The 20,970-nt window shown below is 37.5% G+C and overlaps 1 protein-coding gene across 2 annotated transcripts in view; it reads left to right on the plus strand.

Moving 5' to 3' along the window:
* The window catches only part of LOC126353779 (translation factor GUF1 homolog, mitochondrial), a 153,150-nt gene that overhangs the window by 32,090 nt on the left and 100,090 nt on the right, over nucleotides 1–20,970 (plus strand). For both annotated transcript variants that reach the window (XM_050002865.1, XM_050002864.1), the window contains exon 3: nucleotides 7,386–7,654. In XM_050002865.1, the coding sequence (XP_049858822.1) occupies nucleotides 7,386–7,654 (269 nt within the window). The remainder of the gene's footprint in view (nucleotides 1–7,385; nucleotides 7,655–20,970) is intronic.

Consider the following 20,970-nt stretch of genomic DNA (forward strand, 5'->3'; position numbering starts at 1 on the left):
AATTGGTACCTTCTTCTTCCTAATAATTCTGCTAAAAAGAGCGCCTGAGATGACATTGGCGGAAGCGGCATTGTCTAATATCACATTCGTTGGAACTTCCTCTATTTCAACAAATACTTCCGATACCGGAACACCTGATCTGTCATTATGACACGTTATTAAATCCTTTGTTAACTCTTCAGTCAACAGCTCACCATCATTATATCTTAACAATTGTAATTTTACTGTTTCGCCCCTAACACATGCCCTGACCGCTCCTCCGGGGCACGATGCAGTCATGTTTAGTTTGACTGATTGTTGGTCCGATTGGTATTTCTCTCTTCAGCTACTTTAGTGATTATCGGTTGTTGTGTTGAATTCGATCTATATTGTCTTGCTTGATTTGTGTAATTATTGTTGTTGTTCTGCTGGTGTTGGTAGAACTGTCCTGTGTTGCCATGCATTGGATTATATCGATTAAAATTCCTATTGTTCCTAAAATAGCCCCTCGCTGCACAATTACTAAAGTTTCCATTATGGTAATAATTATTGTTTGCATTTTGTCCATTTCTAAGTCTCCTCGGAGAGTGTAGTTGGTTATGATTATTGTCACTGCTACCATTACTGCCATTCCCATTCGAGCTGCAGCCCGGATTCGCTTCTATTACCCTTCTTTGATATGACATTTCTCTTGGCCTTTTATTGTCCTCCTCAATTATATCAATATGATCAAGCGTAGTCATAAATGAGTCGATATCCTTATCATTTATATGTAACAGCTGATTCCTTATACTGGTGGGTAGTCTGGACTTGAGTATCCTAAGTATATTCGGCAAAGGAATTGGTACATACCAATACAATGATTTATTAATGTATTTCTCAAAATATCTCTTTAGAGATCCTCTAGAAAATGAGAAAGGCTCAAGATATAATACTTCCTGCCTAAGTCTTTCTTGTATTCCAGCAGACCAATATTTTGCTAGAAAAGCCTGCTCAAATTCTTTAAAACATTTACAAGAAGATGTTTGTTCAGATGCCCACAATGCTCCTGATCCTTGTATATATCCAGATACAAAACTAATCTTTTACCATTCTGTCCAAGATCGAGGAAATAGACCTCTGAAACTTCGAATAAAGACTACAGGATGAACATTATTTTTGTCAGGTTTAAAGATTTGAAACTGTCTCTGTTTAATCATCTTCTCCTCAATGGTACTACGATTCCAAAAATTCCCTGTGGCTATCCGTTATATCGAATCTAACTTGTGACGTTGGAGTTCTGTCTACATCGGATCTTGACGTGGACGTAATGTCACGCGCAGATTGAGAATTTTGTTTCCTACTTCTCGCTGTTTCTAAATCCTCCTGCGAGAGATTTAGTGATCTATCGATATTTTCTTTCCAGTGCGAGAATTCTTCGCCAAGTTGTTCACGAACCTCCTAAACCCTTTGTTGAAAAAATTCTCCTCGGATCTCTCCAAAATTGATTGTAAAGCTACTTTCACAGTTTCTTCTATCATTTCCGAAGGAAAATTTTGCCGCTCTAATGTCATTTCTGAAAACTTTTCCGCAAGTACATTCATTCTATGTTCCACTGTCTCCCGATTTTCCTTCACTTCCTCAGATTGCTTCTTTAGATTATCTTGGGATTCTATAATTTCTGGTATCATAGCTACAGAACACTGTATGTCCTCTTCAGCTTGTATTACTTGTGGAAACAATTCTACTTGTTTTTGTATCGTGCCAGTTTTGACAGATACATATTCGGTTAGTTCCACTTTTAATTTACTATTGTTTTCTTGGCTATGTTGGCGGACTTGCTCAATTTGAGCAATAAGATTCTGTTTGGTCCTTACTGCCTGTTCCTTTATTTCCTGTGTCTGGGTATTTAATCTCTGATCTAATTCGGTAAAGGTTGCCCTTAATTGATTTTGTAATTCTGTTTGATTTTTGGCTAATTGATTTTAGAGTTCATTTGTATGGCTGATAAGTCTCGTTTTACTTCAGATTGTATAACGGATAAGTCTCGTTTTACCTCCGCTTGGCCTTCAGCTAATAGAGACAACTGTTGCATAATAACAACTAATGTGTCAACAACACTCTGATCAGCTGTTGTATGAATGTTTTCTGAACCAGCGGGATTATTTATATTGCTACCGCTAGCCACAAAAATCTCATAATTGCTATCCGTGGTCTCTGCTTCTGCACAAACAGCTGAAGGCTTTTGCATGTCTCGTTGCTGATTCAATGACATTTTAAATGCCGCTCTAGTCAATACCATTAAATAACTGTCAATATCAGGTTCTAGTCACTAAATACAGTTTCAAATTTACTGTCGTAGACACACTTAACTTCCAAATTACTTCACAGATGGTATAAAGTTCAATGTCCAGATATGAAAATCACACCATATACAGCTCTACAATCTAACTACTATCTGGAAAAAAGTTCTTTTTAAATTGATTTCAAACTATTTTAACTACAGATAAAAAAAATAGATTTCTTGTTCTGTAGTCTCGGTGTTGTCCAATAGTTGAAATCGTTTCTTGGTATCTGCAATCTTTTCCTATGGGCACCGAATCTCTCTTCAGATTAGTTACCTCTCGTTCTCGTTGGTTTTCATGAAACAAAAAATACATATATTATATAACAATCCAAGAGAGTCCTGTCACACTGGCACCACTGTAATTTTTCCTCCTATCTATGTAGTTCAAAATTCGTTCGAGCAATCAATCATTCATGATAGGAAACACAGTCATAGCTCAGTAACTCAAAATGATTCTGAAATTTTACTTGTTAGAATGAGATCAGTCTATGATTATTCTTCTCTGCAGGCTTGTGCTTTGCAGCAGTCTGCTAATCTGTACAAATAAAATGACTCGTAATTTTGGAAGCATTGTATAATCAGTCGGGAAACCTCAGATCAAGCGGATATTTGGCTTTGATGAAGTTTAACCTTCCGAAGAAGTAATGGAGCTCTTGGATTATAAAATGCAGGTTCGTATCCAGTCTTTCGGAAGTTCCCTTCTGATTAACAACCACGCAATATATCTGTGAATATCATTAATTCTCAATTGTCAAATACACACCTTTGTATGAAGGAGCAATATATATATTTCCCTTTTAATCATACAGTTTGTACTTGTTATCTTCTGTCATAAATCTCAATAATCAGATCACAATTCTTCAAACCAAAACTCAGGCTAATCGGCACTAAGCCAATCTCCGAAGCTCTTTTTTTTTTTTACAACCACCAGAGAGAGTACTACAAAGAATAATTATGCGCTCATGGATTCTGTGAGTATGAAGATAGAAATTTTGTAAACGTCCTTCAATGGTAGAATTGTATCAGAATAATTCATCGAAAATAAAGAGATATTAGAGAATGAGTCCTTCCTCTTACTGAGGAACACAGAAAACATTTTATGTTTTTTAACACTCGAAAATCGAAAATACGTGCAGGTAGGTGCAGGATCTATGCTGGGCTACCGCTTCACCTTGTGGGTGTTGGAGAAAATAATTCCTTTATTCCCACATATATTTAGCAATAACTTAACACTACACACATGAATGAATTGTGTAGACAGGAACAGCACGGAATAACTAACTAAAGCTAAGTCAAAGAATAACTATATCACTGCATGTAAATTAACACTTCACGGAATGTTTATGAAGCACTGTACTCTTGTAGGGATCTATTGTCATAAATAGGTCACTACATGACTCCCCCCTTTAATGCTAACGATACTGCAGATTAAATTTCACACGCCGTCCAGCTCTTGCAACTACTTCTTTCTTGAAACCGGGCAGTGCGTCACGTGTGTCAGTGGTTGTGTCAGGGAGTGGTGTAGTAGTCCTCGATGTCGGTCTTGGTGTTGCAGTGACTGGTGTTTGCTGAGCATTGTGGTGTTCATGGGGTACAGGAACACATCTTGTAGCGTCTCCTGTCTTCTCTGGTTTGTGTTCAGTGGTAGCTGTGGTGTCTGTTGCGTCCAGAAATGCAGGCTTTATACGGTCCACTGCAACTGCGGTGGGTGTACTGTTAATCATAATGTGGAAAGTATTGGTATCCCTACAGACTACCAGACATGGTCCGTTATATGGTGGCTGCAGTAGTTTACGCACAGTATCATTGCGTAAGAATACATGCGTGCACTTGTCTAGCTCTGCAATTGTCCATACACCAGTTCTGCTACTGTTGCTTTCAGATCGCTTTTGAATGACGTTCATAGACCCAAAAGTATGATAGGTAGTGTCTTTGTCCAATTCGGTGTTGCGTGACATCTCAGTGCTGCCTTTAACTGTCAATGAAGACGCTCAACCATGCCATTTGATGCGGGGTGGTATGCCGTGGTGCGTATGCGTTTCGTACCTAATAACGTAGCCAATGCTTTGAAAACGTAGGCTTCAAATTGTCGTCCTTGATCAGTTGTAATTCTCAGTGGAGCTCGAAACCACGAAATCCAACCACGAAAAAATGTTTGAGCTATAATTGCACTGCTGGATTCAAGTTGAATTGAGACTGGCGAATCGGTCATTATTGTGCTGAAACGAGCACGACGCAGCTGGCGCTGAAGTTACAATCGTGAACGTTGCGGAACTTCGTTAAACGCTGAAGCCGATGCGGATGTTAATGTAGTTCATCAGGATCACTAAATGTGGGTGTTAGAGAAAACAATTCCTTCATTCCCACATATATTTAGCAGTAACTTAACACTACACACATGAATGTATTGTGTAGACATGAACAGCACAGAATAACTAACTAAAGCTAAGCCAAAGAATAACTATATCACTGCATGTAAATTAACACTTCACAGAGTGTTTATGAAGCACTGTACACTTGTAGGGATCGATTGTCAGAAATAGGTCACTACAACCTTTTCTCTTTTCCTTAGAAGAAAATGAAAACATAAAAACAAGAAATGCAAAAGGTACGTCACAAGTTTTTGTCGGATACCTTTGAGAAGGTATCTTCTACTCCTCCCAGGAATGCACCTGTTCTGGGTCTTTTTATTTGCTGGCTTGATTGGCTCATTTACATTCTTCATTGTGTAATCTATTTGCACACTGAAAATAAAGAGTAGAATCTTGGCTCTGAGGGGAGATAAAAGTCTATAACCAAGCCCAAAATCTTCCTGTTGACAATATATCCTGCTAGTTGGTTAATGGTGTAGATGTATATATAGAATGATGGGGAGTACACAAGATCCAACATGAATAAAATAACAATAATTCTTGTGCCTAGGTGTTGGATGCTTTATTAGCCCTACACATACACCAGCCTTGCTTTTGAAGGTTCTATAACCTATTATTATTATTATTATTATTATTATTATTATTATTATTATTATTATTATTCCAGTTTCATACCTACAATGTTTTACTATCTCTTTGCACTCTTTTTTTCCATTGACGTCTTTGTATGTGTTGCAATACTACAAACAGCAATTCTGAGAACAGCAGTTTTTAATTTATAGTTCCCTGGACAAAGGTTTCATCAGCATTATTTTTTTCATACTATCTACATCAGACTTATTCTGGACTTTACTGGTATGCAGAGTTCTCTCAGCTCTGTAGAACTTCGTTGCTCACAGCAAACAATCAAATGGGCTTATACTGTAGTGCTTTGCAAGCTGTCAACTACAGTTGGTAGGGCTCAGATAATTACTCACAACATATCCAGAGGGTGATTCTACACTGAAGAATAAAGGAAGTATTTCATAGATAACTTGATTGAAATTATATAATTTTTTTTCAAACTTTTGATGCTTTGTCTAAAGAAAGGTGGATATATTTCTTATCAAAGTCTTTGACATGTTAATATGAAGACTCCTCTCCACACAGTTGTCATAGCTCACTGCTTAGATTTTCTTGTTAATTGAAAACATTTAGCCCAAAAATATTGTCAGTGTTCAGTAAGCTAAGACAAATGGAAATTCCTGTAGCCACATACATACATGAAACGTCAGCTTGAAATATTCCTTTTATCTATAATCAGGCCCACTACATATCATAATTTCCATAACAAATGGTTATAATGGAGGTATCCAGTAGCTATGAATGAATTCTGATTGGTGATTGATGCAGAAGATCATTTGTCCACTTGAAATACTTTTATTTTGTCTAGTATTTATAAATATGTTAATAATTTCTGTGAATTACCCATTTAAGGGTTTACTAAAATTTTGGTTTCATGTACTGAATCACTATTGTGCAGCTTCTTGGACCCAAGAGAAGTACAAAGATTATGAATACTTGCTAATATGACCAAATTTCTCACAGTTGAAACAGATTTCAAACCATGTAGTATGCTGATGGTGTGGGTGGTTGGGTGCCATACATAACACTCACAACAAATCAATAGCAAAACTTGGTGAGTATGTGTCACTGAACTGTGATTAGAACTGCCAGGGAAAAATTTTGAATATGAACAACACATGAGGGAAATTGTTTGTCTATTTTGTTATGATGCAAACTGCATAAACTTTGGATTGTGTTTTCCAGTGCTTTTCAGTCTATTGCAAGAATTTGAATCTTTGCACAATCTGAGAACTTCGTCCAAAGACTGATCCGAAAACGTGTGTCTTAGTATTCACCTTTTTGTCAGGTACATAGCAAATAACCCAGTGTGTGATTAGGAAATCAACATACAGTTGTTCCCATTGTTCATTTACACATACAAAATTGCAAACACTACACTCAGGCCTTAAAGACCTGACACCCAGTCACAATACAATTTACATTGCAATAATAATACAGCTGGGATTCTAATCCAAAAAAGTGTGGGTGATTTGTGAATATATTAATCTGAAAGCAGTTCATAGATCATGGAGAATGATAACTCACAGCGTCATCAGGGGGGTTAAATTACCTTAGAAGTCACACTATGTCCTCTGATGACTAAGAGAACAAGAATGATTTACGAAGATCAGCATCACTTAACTTGTCAAAATTATGTTGGAGTGGATGCAGGTACATTTCCTAGTCATCAGTGTTACCCTGATATGGCAGGATTGGTGGAACTATGGGTTTTATTGAGGATGTAGATGATGACAGTGCTAACATTTATTGCAAGCCAGTTAGCTGCTGTGTCACCCCTCTAGAGGTTTTGTTGTTGTTGTTGTTGTTGTTGGTGGTGGTGGTGGTGGTGGTGGTGGTGGTGGTGCTTTTGACATTCTTCTAGAGCAACCATCTACTTCTGCTGGAATTCCAGTAATTGCCTTGCCCATGACATCCACATTTTGAGTTGATTCATCACAATTGCTGTGACATGGTGCATGTTACATTTATTGAACTAAAGGCACAAGGAAAGCACACACAAAGTATGGGTACAATACACTGAACCAAATGAGGGCATCAAACTGTTGAAATATGGTATTATCATGTCTCTCTTGTTTTTTCAGGTATCTGCAAAGTTTGGCACTGGTGTCAAAGATCTAATTCATGCTGTTATAGAAAGAGTACCACCTCCAAAAGTGGACAGAAATGCTCCATTTAGAGCACTGATTTATGACAGCTGGTATGATAGGTACAGAGGAACAATAATTTTGATGTACATAAGAGATGGAAGCCTGAAGATAGGGGATGAAATTCAATCTGTCCACACTAAAAAGGTGTATACTGTAAAAAGTCTTGGACTTTTAAGACCACAAGAAGAACAGGTGCCCGTGCTGTAAGTTCTTTTCATTCAGAATTGGTTATCTTTATGTTTGTGTATAAAGTCAGGGCCTTTGTTTAGAACATTGGTAATTAAGTTTCATGAAAAGTGAAAGCTATTAAGGTACGAAAATAAAAAGTGATTCTCTTATGGCGCATAAAACAATAATTAAACTATTTTTCTCGCAATTTATCAACTGAATGAAATTTAGTTTCCAGAATAAATGGAATTCAAGCCTTTATCACCTATCAGTCTAGTATATCATCTACTTTATATGAATCAGAAATTCTCATTGTCTGTCATTTTAAACATTTATTTCCACAGGAGAAACAAGTAGCAATGTGCTAACACATTGTGAAATGTGGCCAATGTATGTACGGTATAATCATCAGATAGGTACTAGCTCTCAAACTTTCTTCTTTTTCCTCATTTAATACACACCCACATGCACTCCCTCCTCTACACCCTTCCTCCCCCCCCCCCCCCCCCCCCACACACACACACATACACAAATGACAGGCCACCATGTGTGTGGCACTGGCAATACTGGCTGTTGATGAAATGCTGTAAGGATGAGGGAGGAGTGGAAAGTAGTGTAGCAGTGAGTTTGAGTGGGCCAAAGAAGAGATAAGATAATATCAGAAGATAGAAATTGGGGGAAACCAGTGGCTCTAAGCAGCCGAGGTGGAACTATGAGTTATTAGTGATAACAAAACTGAAAGAGAGAGTAAAAAGAAATAGCCTGTAGTGTAATGTAAATATTAGAGAAGATTGGATTTCACACGAATTAACTTGGCTGTTGTACACATTTGGTGGATAATGGTTCATTATTTTGAGGTCTAAGGCTAGAAATTTTGGGGAAATTAGCATGAAGAGATATAGTTAAAGCGATGGTAAAGTATGTGATTCAGTTTTTGAGACATGGGTGATATTGGGTGAGAAAAGTAGTGCATGTTAGGAAAGTATATCAGGATTGTGGAAAAATTTGCATTGGATAACTGTTTATGGATGGCGAGGTACTGAGTCGCCATGAAGATTTTACCAATATTATTAGCATGTTTGAACAACTTCTCCTTTCTGATGAAGATGTGGCTCCAAGGCAGCAGGGGTGGGGCTTTGATGTGGTACATGCATGTGGTACATGCAGTAGTTGTCAGAAAGTACCTATTGATGTTGTGGTTAATGAATTTGATGTGGTTGAGGTTTCCATGAAACCATATTCGAGTGAGCTCAATGATCCGAGATGGACTAGAAGGGGTGTATTTATGAATAGGTTATTCTATCCTCCAATACAGTTTTGTACTTTATACAGTATATATCAGGAGAAAGAAAACTGGCGTTCTACGGATCGGAGCGTGGAATGTCAGATCACTTAATCGGGCAGGTAGGTTAGAAAATTTAAAAAGGGAAATGGATAGTTTAAAGTTAGATATAGTGGGAGTTAGTGAAGTTCGATGGCAGGAGGAACAAGACTTCTGGTCAGGTGACTACAGGGTTATAAACACAAAATCAAATAGGGGTAATGCGGGAGTAGGTTTAATAATGAATAGAAAAATAGGAATGCAGGTAAGCTACTACAAACAGCATAGTGGACGCATTATTGTGGCCAAGATAGATACGAAGCCCACACCTACTACAGTAGTACAAGTTTATATGCCAACTAGCACTGCAGATGACGAGGAAATTAAAGAAATGTATGATGAAATAAAAGAAATTATTCAGATAGTGAAGGGTGATGATAATTTAATAGTCATGGGTGACTGGAATTCGGTAGTAGGAAAAGGCAGAGAAGGAAACGTAGTAGGTGAATATGGATTGGGGAAAAGAAATGAAAGAGGAAGCCGCCTGGTAGAATTTTGCACAGAGCACAACTTAATCATAGCTAACACTTGGTTTAGGAATCATAAAAGAAGCCTGGAGATACGGAAAGGTTTCAGATAGATTATATAATGGTAAGACAGAGATTTAGGAACCAGGTTTTAAATTGTAAGACATTTCCAGGGGCAGATGTGGACACTGACCACAATCTATTGGTTGTAACCTGTAGATTAAAACTGAAGAAACTGCAAAAAGGTGGGAATTTAAGGAGATGGGACCTGGATAAACTGAAAGAACCAGAGGTAGTACAGAGTTTCAGGGAGAGCATAAGGGAACAATTGACAGGAATGGGGGAAAGAAATACAGAAGAAGAAGACTGGGTAGCTTTGAGGGATGAAGAAGTGAAGGCAGCTGAGGATCAAGTAGGTAAAAAGATGAGGGCTAGTAGAAATCCTTGGGTAACAAAAGAAATATTGAATTTAATTGATGAAAGGAGAAAATATAAAAATGCAGTAAATGAAGTTGGCAAAAAGGAATACAAACGTCTCAAAAATGAGATCGACAGGATGTGCAAAATGGCTAAGCAGGGATGGCTAGAGGACAAATGTAAGGATGTAGAGGCTTATCTCACTAGGGGTAAGACAGATGTTGCCTACAGGAAAATTAAAGAGACCTTTGGAGATAAGAGAACCACGTGTATGAACATCAAGAGCTCAGATGGAAACCCAGTTCTAAGCAAAGAAGGGAAAGCAGAAAGGTGGAAGGAGTATATAGAGGGTCTATACAAGGGCGATGTACTTGAGGACAATATTATGGAAATGGAAGAGGATGTAGATGAAAATGAAATGGGAGATACGATACTGCGTGAAGAGTTTGACAAAGCACTGAAAGACCTGAGTCGCAACAAGGCCCCGGGAGTAGACAACATTGCATTGGAACTACTGACAGCCTTGGGAGAGCCAGTCCTGACAAAACTCTACCATCTGGTGAGCAAGATGTATGAGACAGGCGAAATTCCCTCAGACTTCAAGAAGAATATAATAATTACAATCCCAAAGAAAACAGGTGTTGACAGATGTGAAAATTACCGAACTATCAGTTTAATAAGTCACAGCTGCAAAATACTAGCGCGAGTTCTTTACAGACGAATAGAAAAACTAGTAGCAGCCGACCTCGGGGAAGATCAGTTTGGATTCCGTAGAAATATTGGAACATTTGAGGCAATACTGACCCTACGACTTATCTTAGAAGCTAGATTAAGGAAGGGCAAACCTACATTTCTAGCATTTGTAGACTTAGAGAAAGCTTTTGACAATGTTGATTGGAATACTCTCTTTCAAATTCTAAAGGTGGCAGGGGTAAATACAGGGAGCGAAAGGCTATTTACAATTTGTACAGAAACCAGATGGCAGTTATAAGAGTCGAGGGACATGAAAGGGAAGCAGTGGTTGGGAAGGGAGTGAGACAGGGTTGTAGTCTCTCCCCGATGTTATTCAATCTGTATATTGAGCAAGCAGTGAAGGAAACAAAAGAAAAATTCGGAGTAGGTATTAAAATCCATGGAGATAAATAAAAACTTTGAAGTTTGCCGATGACATCGTAATTCTGACAAAGACAGCAAAGGACTTGGAAGAGCAGTTGAACGGAATGGACAGTGTCTTGAAAGGAGGGTATAAGATGAACATCAACAAAAGCAAAACGAGGATAATGGAATGTAGTCAAATTAAGTCGAGTGATGCTGAGGGAATTAGATTAGGAAATGAGACACTTAAAGTAGTAAAGGAGTTTTGCTATTTGGGGAGCAAAGTAACTGATGATGGACGAAGTAGAGAAGATATAAAATGTGGACTGGCAATGGCAAGGAAAGCATTTCTTAAGAAGAGAAATTTGTTAACATCGAGTATAGATTTAAGTGTCAGGAAGTCATTTCTGAAAGTGTTTGTATGGAGTGTAGCCATGTATGGAAGTGAAACATGGACGATAAATAGTTTGGACAAGAAGAGAATAGAAGCTTTCGAAATGTGGTGCTACAGAAGAATGCTGAAGATTACATGGGTGGATCACATAATTAATGAAGAAGTATTGAATAGGATTGGGGAGAAGAGAAGTTTGTGGCACAACTTGATCAGAAGAAGGGATCGGTTGGTAGGACATGTTCTGAGGCATCAAGGGATCACCAATTTTGCATTGGAGGCAGCGTGGAGAGTAAAAATCGTAGAGGGACACCAAGAGATGAATACACTAAGCAGATTCAGAAGGATGTAGGTTGCAGTAGGTACTGGAAGATGAAGAAGCTTGCAAAGGATAGAGTAGCATGGAGAGCTGCATCAAACCAGTCTCAGGACTGAAGACCACAACAACAACAACACTTTATACAGTACAAAAAGTAAAATCAATGAACGTGCTTACAACCAGATCCATGGAATGGGCAGATTCTTGTCGACATTATTGCAAGACACACTTGTGGCTTACCAGAAGAGACTGTGGGCAGGTAAAAGTTGGTGTAGTGATGAAGTGCACCAAGTCCATAGGGTACTCCAGTCCAGAGTCTGATGAGGCAGGTGAGTTGTCGTAGGATCCATAGGCAAGTTGTTGGCTGGGTTTAAGTTAGCCACTGTTATGGTTTCATGAAGCATATGGGCCATATTAGGACATATTAGAGGCACCTGATCTGCCATTATGATGTGGTGTGAGTGTTGCCTGGTGTTCTGAGCAGGTGGCAAATGTCAGCTGTTGCTGGCAGAGATTAATATCTACCTGGTATCAATACCCATTGTTGGTTGCTATTTATCTCTGAAGAAGTTCAGGAGGGAAGATGGAGAGGATTTTTGTAATGGATCCAGGTTATGAAAATGTCATCAGTGAATATGAACCAGACGAGATGTTAAGATTACACGTGAGTGGCATGAATTACACTACTTGTTCCAATAAGAAGGCGGGCATAGGAGGATCCCATGCATGCATGACTTTAGTACAGATGTTGTTTAGATTTGATCTCCCAAGGAGAAATAATTATAAGTTAGAATGTGACTAGCCAAGCACATTAGGAAGGAGGATTTTATATGAGGTAGTGTTCTATGATACAAGGTCATGTATCTAGGGTTGGAGGTATACAGATGCATACAAGGAGCATTCAGTTACTAAAAAGAAGGATTGCTATGCAGCAGAAATGCTTTATTAAATCAATAAAATATATTGTCTGTTTTTCTACATAATTCCCACCAACTTCTGTGCTTTTGTCCCATCTTCTAGTAAGTTTCCTGATCCACTCAGTAAAGAATTCTTTACCCCAATCTCGAAGCCAGTTTTGTACTTTTTTCTTTACCTTTTCATTCCTATGATGCGACACATAATTTCTGTCATCCAACCAATCAGACAAAAATCAAAAGGGCAAAGTCAGGTCTGTAAGGAGGATGATTTAGGAGCTCACACATTGTCAGTAGCTGCCAGCATTGTTCATGCTGAATGCAGTTGAGCATTGTCTTGAAAAATTATGCTTTCCCCTCCCATGTTAGACGTTACATCTCCAGCATGAGCCTGAATGTGCGTGAGTAGTATAGGTGATTCATAGTGTTTCCACAGCATCCTTGAATCTTGGTCTACAGCTCAAAATTTTATTTTCATCAGAGTTTAAAATTCTGTACAAAAATACTTCACCTTCACTAAGGAAACCATTTTTGAGCATGGTTCAATGCAAAATCCTTGTTCCTTTTGTTCTTTGTGATGAAAAGTTAGCTCCCTGTCTAACTGTGCACAACTCTTACGATAGTTCATTTTGTTTTGAATGATGGAATGAGTTGTGCCAACACTTATTCAGCATTTTTCAGCTGTAATTTGTTGGTCTTCTAGGATGATTAGTCGATCAGTATAAGGCTGATACTGCTACTGGACACAAGGGATGGTGGTTAACAGTCAACTTTTTTTAAGCTTTTTTAAACATTCCAAGCTTGCTTAAAAACTTGCACAGTTGATGCAATGATTGCTGTATCATTTTGTTCACCCAAGAGAATATTTTTGATAGTTACTTTCTGGAAGTAAAACTTGGATCGTAGAATTCTGTTCTTCAAAAGTACTTTCTTCAAGTGGACATGGCATCGTAACTAATACCTTTAATATTATGTTTATGTAAATATTAATCAAGCAAATTACTAACACTCTTTGCAAGATTGCTAGCTAACGTAAAAGTTTCAGTCCCTTGCATCAGGTGTTGCCTTCACTATATATGTTTGTTTGTGTAATTACTGAATGTCTCTTGGCTCATTCTGTGTGAAATCAACCAACAAAAGAATAAAAAATTGAAACTTGATGATTTACAATTTTGTAATTTTTGTCATTTTATTCTGCATATCAAAATAAGATAAAATCCAAAATGGAAGACTTTTCGAACTTTTAGAGTTATTAATTTTTAAAGTTTCCAAAATTCTGTGATTTTAACATGTTTTGAAACCTCAAAGTGGCCCTATCTCCAAAACTATGTGACGTACAGACCTAAATTTGTACCTTTTCCTTTAGTTTCTTTTAAGGTTTAAAAATGTTTACTAATTGACCATATTCATAAATATTGTAGATTTTTCCCAAACAAGCACTCTTAATTTTTAAAATTTCAAAACTGTAAATTTTCTTGTGTTGAAAAAATTTGTCAGTTATTAATGAATGTGCTTAATTTCATGATGGTATTCAGTGGCAACATTTTGCAATAAATTTTATTTTACTACAGCTTGCTTTTCCAACTGTACCACAACTTTTGTAGGCTGCCTCAAAAAATTAGTTAAAATGAAATTATTTTGTACAGTCAATTGAGGTAACTTTTTTCCATTTTTTGAAAATACTGTACACTAAGTAAGTTACACATCACAACAGACATTATAACATTTTACATTTGTAGTTACTGATAGGGACCGATGACCTCAGCAGTTTGGTTCTTTAGGAATTCACACACATTTGAACATTTATAGTTACTGAGTGCATGCTAACTATGCTGTATTAGAGTAAAATTTCTATTTTTATACTTGTACAAAGTGACACTGTCATTTAGAGTATCTTTAGATTAGTCTTAAAAAACATAGTACACTGCTGGGCATTAAAATTGCTAGACCAAGAAGAAATGCAGATGATAAAAGGGTATTCATTGCACAAATATATTATACTAGAACTGACATGTAATTACATTGTCACACAAATTGGGTGCATAGATCCTGAGAAATCAGTACCCAGAACAACCACCTCTGGCCGTAATAACGGCCTTGATATGCCTGGGCATTGAGTCAAACAGAGCTTAAATGGAGTGTACAAGTACAGCTGCCCATGCAGCTTCAACACGATACCACAGTTCATCAAGAGTAGTGGCAGGCTTATTATGACGAGCCAGTTGCTTGGCCACCATTGACCAGACGCTTTCAATTCCTGAGAGACCTGGAGAATGTGCTGGCCAGGGCAGCAGTTGAACGTTTTCTGTATCCGGAAAGGCCAGTACAGGAACTGAAATGTGCGATCGTGCATTATCCTGCTAAAATGTAGGATTTAGCAGGGATCTAATGGAGGGTAGAGCCACAGGTCGTAACACATCTGAAATGTAACATCCACTGTTCAAAGTGCCGTCAATGCGAACAAGAGGTGACCGAGACGTGTAACCAATGGCAGCCCATACCAGCACACCGGATGATACGCCAGTATGGCGATGGCGAATACACACTTCCAATGTGCGTTCACCGCGATGTCGCCAAACACGGATGCGATCATCATGATGCTGTAAACAGAGCCTGGATTCATCCGAAAAAATGACGTTTTGCCATTCGTGCACCCAGGTTCTTCGTTGAGTACACCATCGCAGGTGCTCCTGTCTGTAATGCAGCGTCAAGGGTAACTGCAGCCATGGTCTCTGAGCTGATAGTCCATGATGCTTTATACGTCGTCGAACTGTTCGTGCAGATGGTTGTTGTCTTGCGAATGTCCCAATCTGTTAACTCAGGGATCGAGATGTGGCTGTAAGATCCATTACAGCCATGCGGATAAGTTGCCTGTCATCTCGACTGCTAGTGATAAAAGGCCGTTGGGATCCAGCACCGTGTTCCGTATTACTCTCCTGAACACATTGATTCATAATTTCTGCCATTGGATCTTTTCTTTTCATATAACTTTAAATTTATTTTTTATGTTTACAATACAATAAAAATATATGTATATGTTACCATTACATAATAATAAAATTAAAATATTCAGATCTGTCTACACAACAATGACCTTCAGTAAAAATGAATTGTTGAAATAAACTTAGCAAAGCAGTGGAGGGGAAAAGGGAGTAGGTTGCTGCATGCATCACAAATTATGCATGAGTCAAACAAATAGTAGTAGTGGTATTTTACACAGAATGCAAGAAGCTTCAATACAGTCTGAGGACTCTAGCCCTAAATGTTAGTGTACCACATCCTAAGTTTGTAAAATCATATTTCCAAAAAAGTGTTGCTTTTTTTTATTACCCTACATGATTGATGTGTTGATATAATTCAAAATAATCAGTTTTGTATTTCCTATAGGTTTCGTCTTTTTGATGCTTGTGATTTATCATGTATTGATTTCTTAAGAAAAACACAAACTATAGATTAAAAAAAATGTTCAAAATTTTATCACAGTTGCTTAAACAGAAAAACTCAGTTTGTGAGTAAAGATCTTAGGAATGTAACTACATGGATGATTGATCTAAACTTAGCTATTAAAGAAAGAATGAAAATCTGCACTTCATGTAGACTGAAGTTAGACAGAGTGAGGCAGAAAGGACAGGAGTTTTTGTAACAATAGTATTCAGGCTTAGGCAATTCTGGGGGGGGGGGGGGGGGGGACTGATGTGGTCACGTGTTTGGTAGCTGCTGCCATTTTGTTTAGTCAAGCTCATGGACAGTAGGACTGTACAACATCGTGTGTTTGCTTATGATAGTTATGTGCATAATAATGAGTCTACCATTGCAGCTCAGCATGAGTTTCATCGCCATTTCAATCTTGCAAGACACCGTAGTGTTCCCACTCCTGACACCATTTTATGTTAGGCTGAATCATTTCTTTTACAAGGAACAGTGGTGAATAGAACACTGCCAGGATCTCCTGGCTCAGTACAAACTGCAGAAAATGTTGGAAGAGTTCAGCGAGCCATACTCCAAAGTCTGATCAATCTGCTATGAGACATTTTGCTGAATTGTGCCTCATTTCAGTAAGGCATATTTTGCATATTGATCTAGTATTTCATCCCTACAAAATGGCCAAAAATCAAAAACTAATGCATGAGAGACCATTATGCAGTCGCAAGGTGACTGTGTGGTGTGCTGTAACTGGTAAAGATGTTATTGGTCCATACTTTTTCTAAGACAATAACGGGAACACTGTAACTGTAACCTTGAAACATTATAGGCAGATGATTACTGGATTCTTCGTACCTGAACTAAGAAGGAAACGTATTCCTATCCAGCGAGGTTGGTTTCAGCAGGATGGAGCCACAACTCACACAGCGGGAATGTCAGTGGATGCTATTCATGCGGTTTTTCATGTTCATGTCATTTCCCGGTGTGGTGACGTAAGTTGGCTTTCTCGTTCTTCAGACCTGCCCATGTGTAACTACTTTTTGTGGGGTTACCTCAAGTTGCATATACAAGCATAAACCACGTACACTTGAAGAACTGAAGGAACCAGTTCATGTGGAAGTCGTTCACATTGACAGAGCAAAGTTGGAGAAAGTGGAAACAACTTCTGAGAGTGGCTTGAGAAGTGCACCATTGGAAATGGCCATCACATGGAATACATTGTTTCCAAGCATTAACTTTGTAAAATGGCAATGTCATTTGAGTAGTATTCAGTAAATAAATTTTTAAGCACAAGTAAAGATATTATTGTTATTCTTTCTTTTCTCAGATGTTATGTCTGATCAAAATTGGAAAGTCACGCGGACCTTGATCAAGCGTGACTTCCTTTTAACTGTACGGTATATGTTACATTGCATTTAGGAACTTTCGGGTAATTGAACATGTATCAGTAATTACAAATTTCTGTAGTTGTATAAATATGTTTTGATGTAGCTGTATTGCGTTGATGTACTGGTGGATATTGTGTGGTACGACTCCTGTAGTTGATAGTATAATTGGTATAATGTCAACTTTATCTTGATGCCACGTGTCCTTGACTTCCTCAGCCAGTTGGATGTATTTTTCAATTTTTTCTCCTGTATATTTGTTGTATTGGGTGTGGATATTTTGATTAGTTGTGTTGATTTCTTCTTTTTATTGGTGAGTATGATATCAGGTTTATTATGTGGTGTTGTTTTATCTGTTATAATGGTTCTGTTCCAGTATAATTTGTATTCATCATTCTCCAGTACTTTTTGTGGTGTATACTTGTATGTGGGAATGTGTTGTTTTATTAGTTTATGTTGTCTGGCAAGTTGTTGATGTATTATTTTTGCTACCTTGTCATGTATTCTGGGGTATTCTGTATTTGTTAGTATTGTACATCCGCCTGTGATGTGATCTACTGTTTCTATTTGTTGTCTGCATTTATCTGTTGTGGTATTGGGATCTTTAATAATATGCTTTCTGTAGTATCTGGTGTTTATTGTTTGATCCTGTATTGCGATCATGAATCCTTCTGTCTCACTGTATATATTGCCTTTTCTTAGCCAAGTGTTGGATGCGTCTTGATCGATGTGTGGCTGTGTTAGATGATACGGATGCTTTCCATGTAGTGTTTTCTTTTTCCAATTTACTTTCTTCGCGTCTGTTGATGTTATGTGATCTAAAGGGTTGTAGAAGTGGTTATGAAATTGCTATGGTGTAGCCAATGTATTTATATGAGTGATTGCTTTGTGTATTTTGCTAGTTTCTGCTCGTTCTATAAAGAATTTTCTTAAATTGTCTACCTGTCCATATGTAGGTTTTTTTATGTCGATAAATCCCCTTCGTCCTTCCTTTCTGCTTAATGTGAATCTTTCTGTTGCTGAATGTATGTGATGTATTCGATATTTGTGGCATTGTGATCGTGTAAGTGTATTGAGTGCTTCTAGGTCTGTGTTACTCCATTTCAATACTCCAAATGAGTAGGTCAATATTGGTATAGCATAAGTATTTATAGCTTTTGTCTTGTTTCTTGCTGTCAATTCTGTTTTCAGTATTTTTGTTAGTCTTTGTCTATATTTTTCTTTTAGTTCTTCTTTGATATTTGCATTATCTATTCTTATTTTTTGTCTGTATCCTAGATATTTATAGGCATCTGTTTTTTCCATCGCTTCTATGCAGTCGCTGTGGTTATCCAATATGTAATCTTCTTGTTTAGTGTGTTTTCCCTTGACGATGCTATTGTTCTTACATTTGTCTGTTCCAAAAGCCATATTTATATCATTGCTGAATACTTCTGTTATCTTTAGTAATTGATTGAGTTGTTGATTTGTTGCTGCCAGTAGTTTTAGATCATCCATGTATATAGCAAATGTGTGATTTTTTGTGGGTATGTTCCAGTAATATTATATCCATAATTTGTATTATTTAGTATGTTGAATAGTGGGTTCAGAGCAAGGCAGAACCAGAAAGGACTTAATGAGTCTCCTTGGTATATTCCACGCTTAATCTGTATTGGTTGTGATGTGATTTTATTTGAATTTGTTTGGTTATTAAGTGTGGTTTTCCAATTTTTCATTACAATGTTTAGGAACATTATCAATTTAGGATCTACTTTGTATATTTCCAATATCTGTAGTAACCATGAGTGGGGTACACTATCAAAAGCTTTTTGGTAATCAATGTATGCGTAGTGCAGCGACCTTTGTTTAGTTTTAGCTTGATATGTCACCTCTGTATCTATTATCAGTTGCTCTTTACATCGTCGTGCTCCTTTGCAGCAGCCTTTTTGTTCTTCATTTGTAATTTTGTTCTGTGTTGTATGTGTCATTAATTTCTGTGTAATGACTGAAGTTAATATTTTGTATATTGTTGGTAGGCATGCTATGGGGCGAAATTTTGCTGGGTTTGCTGTGTCCACTTGTTCTTTAGGTTTCAGATAAGTTATTCCTTGTGTAAGTGTATCAGGGACTGTGTATGGTTCTGCAATGTAATTGTTAAATAATTTAGTTAGATGTGAATGTGTTGAGGTGAACTTCTTTAGCCAGAAATTTGCTATTTTATCATTTCCAGTTGCTTTTCAATAGTGCTTAGAATTAATTGCTCGGGTAACTTCATGTTGCAAAATTATCACTTCAGGCGTTTGTGGTGTCATCTTGTATGAGTCTGTTTCTGCTTGTATCCACCGTGCATGTCTGTTATGTTGTACCAGGTTTGACCATATGTTGCTCCAGAAGTGTTCCATGTCTGTTATGTTTGGTGGATTCCCTATTTTAATGTGTGTGTCATCTATTGTCTGGTAAAAGTTCTTTTGGTTTGTGTTGAATGTTTAGTTTTGTTTCCTTCTATTTTCACTTTTTTTTAATCTTCTAAGTTGTTTGGCCAATGCTTGTAATTTCTGCTTCTTTTCATCTAATTGCGCTATCGCTTCTTGTTGTGAGATTTTACCTAACCTTTTTCGTTTTTTGTCTGATGTTTCATTTCTTATAAATTGCGTTAGCTGTCCAATGTCTTTTCTCAGTTTTTCTATTCCGATCTGTAGCCTGTGTTGCCATGCTGGTTTTGTGGGTTTCTTCTGTGTGTTGGTTGGTTCTGATCTCTGCCTAGTGTATATATTTAGTGTAATGAGTGCTCCTACATAAACCAGTAGTTGTAACTCTTCCATAGTTGTATTTTCATTGATTTTGTTGTGTATGATTGTGTTGATAGTTGTTATTGTTGTTTCGACTTGTGGGTTATTTGGTGGTCTATGCAAGAATGGTCTAATGTCTGTATTTGTGTCTTTGTATTCTATATATGTCAGCTGAAATTTTTCTTCTATATCTAACATGTGTGTTACTTCATGTTCTATTTGTGCTTGTTCTGGTGGCTGTCTTAAGATTTCGTTTTCCTCTGATTGTTTAATTGATGTGTGTTGTTCTTTGTTTGTTTCCTCTGGGATGTTTGAGTCCATTACTGTATTTTCTTCTTCTTCTTCTTCTTCTTCTGATTGCACGTTATTTTGTTCAAGTTTTTGTTGTACTTGTTGTTTGATGTTTTCTAATTCTGACTGGGGTATCCTGTTATTTTTGATTATTACACGAATCTGATCAGCTAGTCGTTGTTCTGTTAAAAATTTTAATTCTGGGTATCTGGTAATAAATGTTGTGTATACTTGTGATCTGTATCCAGTTGTGTTGGTTCCTAAGTTTGTTGCTTGGTAATAACAGAAGATGAGGTATCGGTTAACTTCATCTGACCATCTCATCCTCTTTCTTTGTTTTCCTTCTAGAGTGGTTGCAGGAAGCATATCCTGCAAAACACCTCTATTTGGATTTAAATCAATTGCCGTGTGGCTAGCTGTGTCGTTACCATTGTGGACGAGCATAGGGTTCAAGCGTCATCCCCGACCATGACGTCATCCTCGACCATGGCAGCACTTGT

Source organism: Schistocerca gregaria, chromosome 3 (assembly GCF_023897955.1).
Source record: "Schistocerca gregaria isolate iqSchGreg1 chromosome 3, iqSchGreg1.2, whole genome shotgun sequence".
Taxonomy (NCBI): domain Eukaryota; kingdom Metazoa; phylum Arthropoda; class Insecta; order Orthoptera; family Acrididae; genus Schistocerca; species Schistocerca gregaria.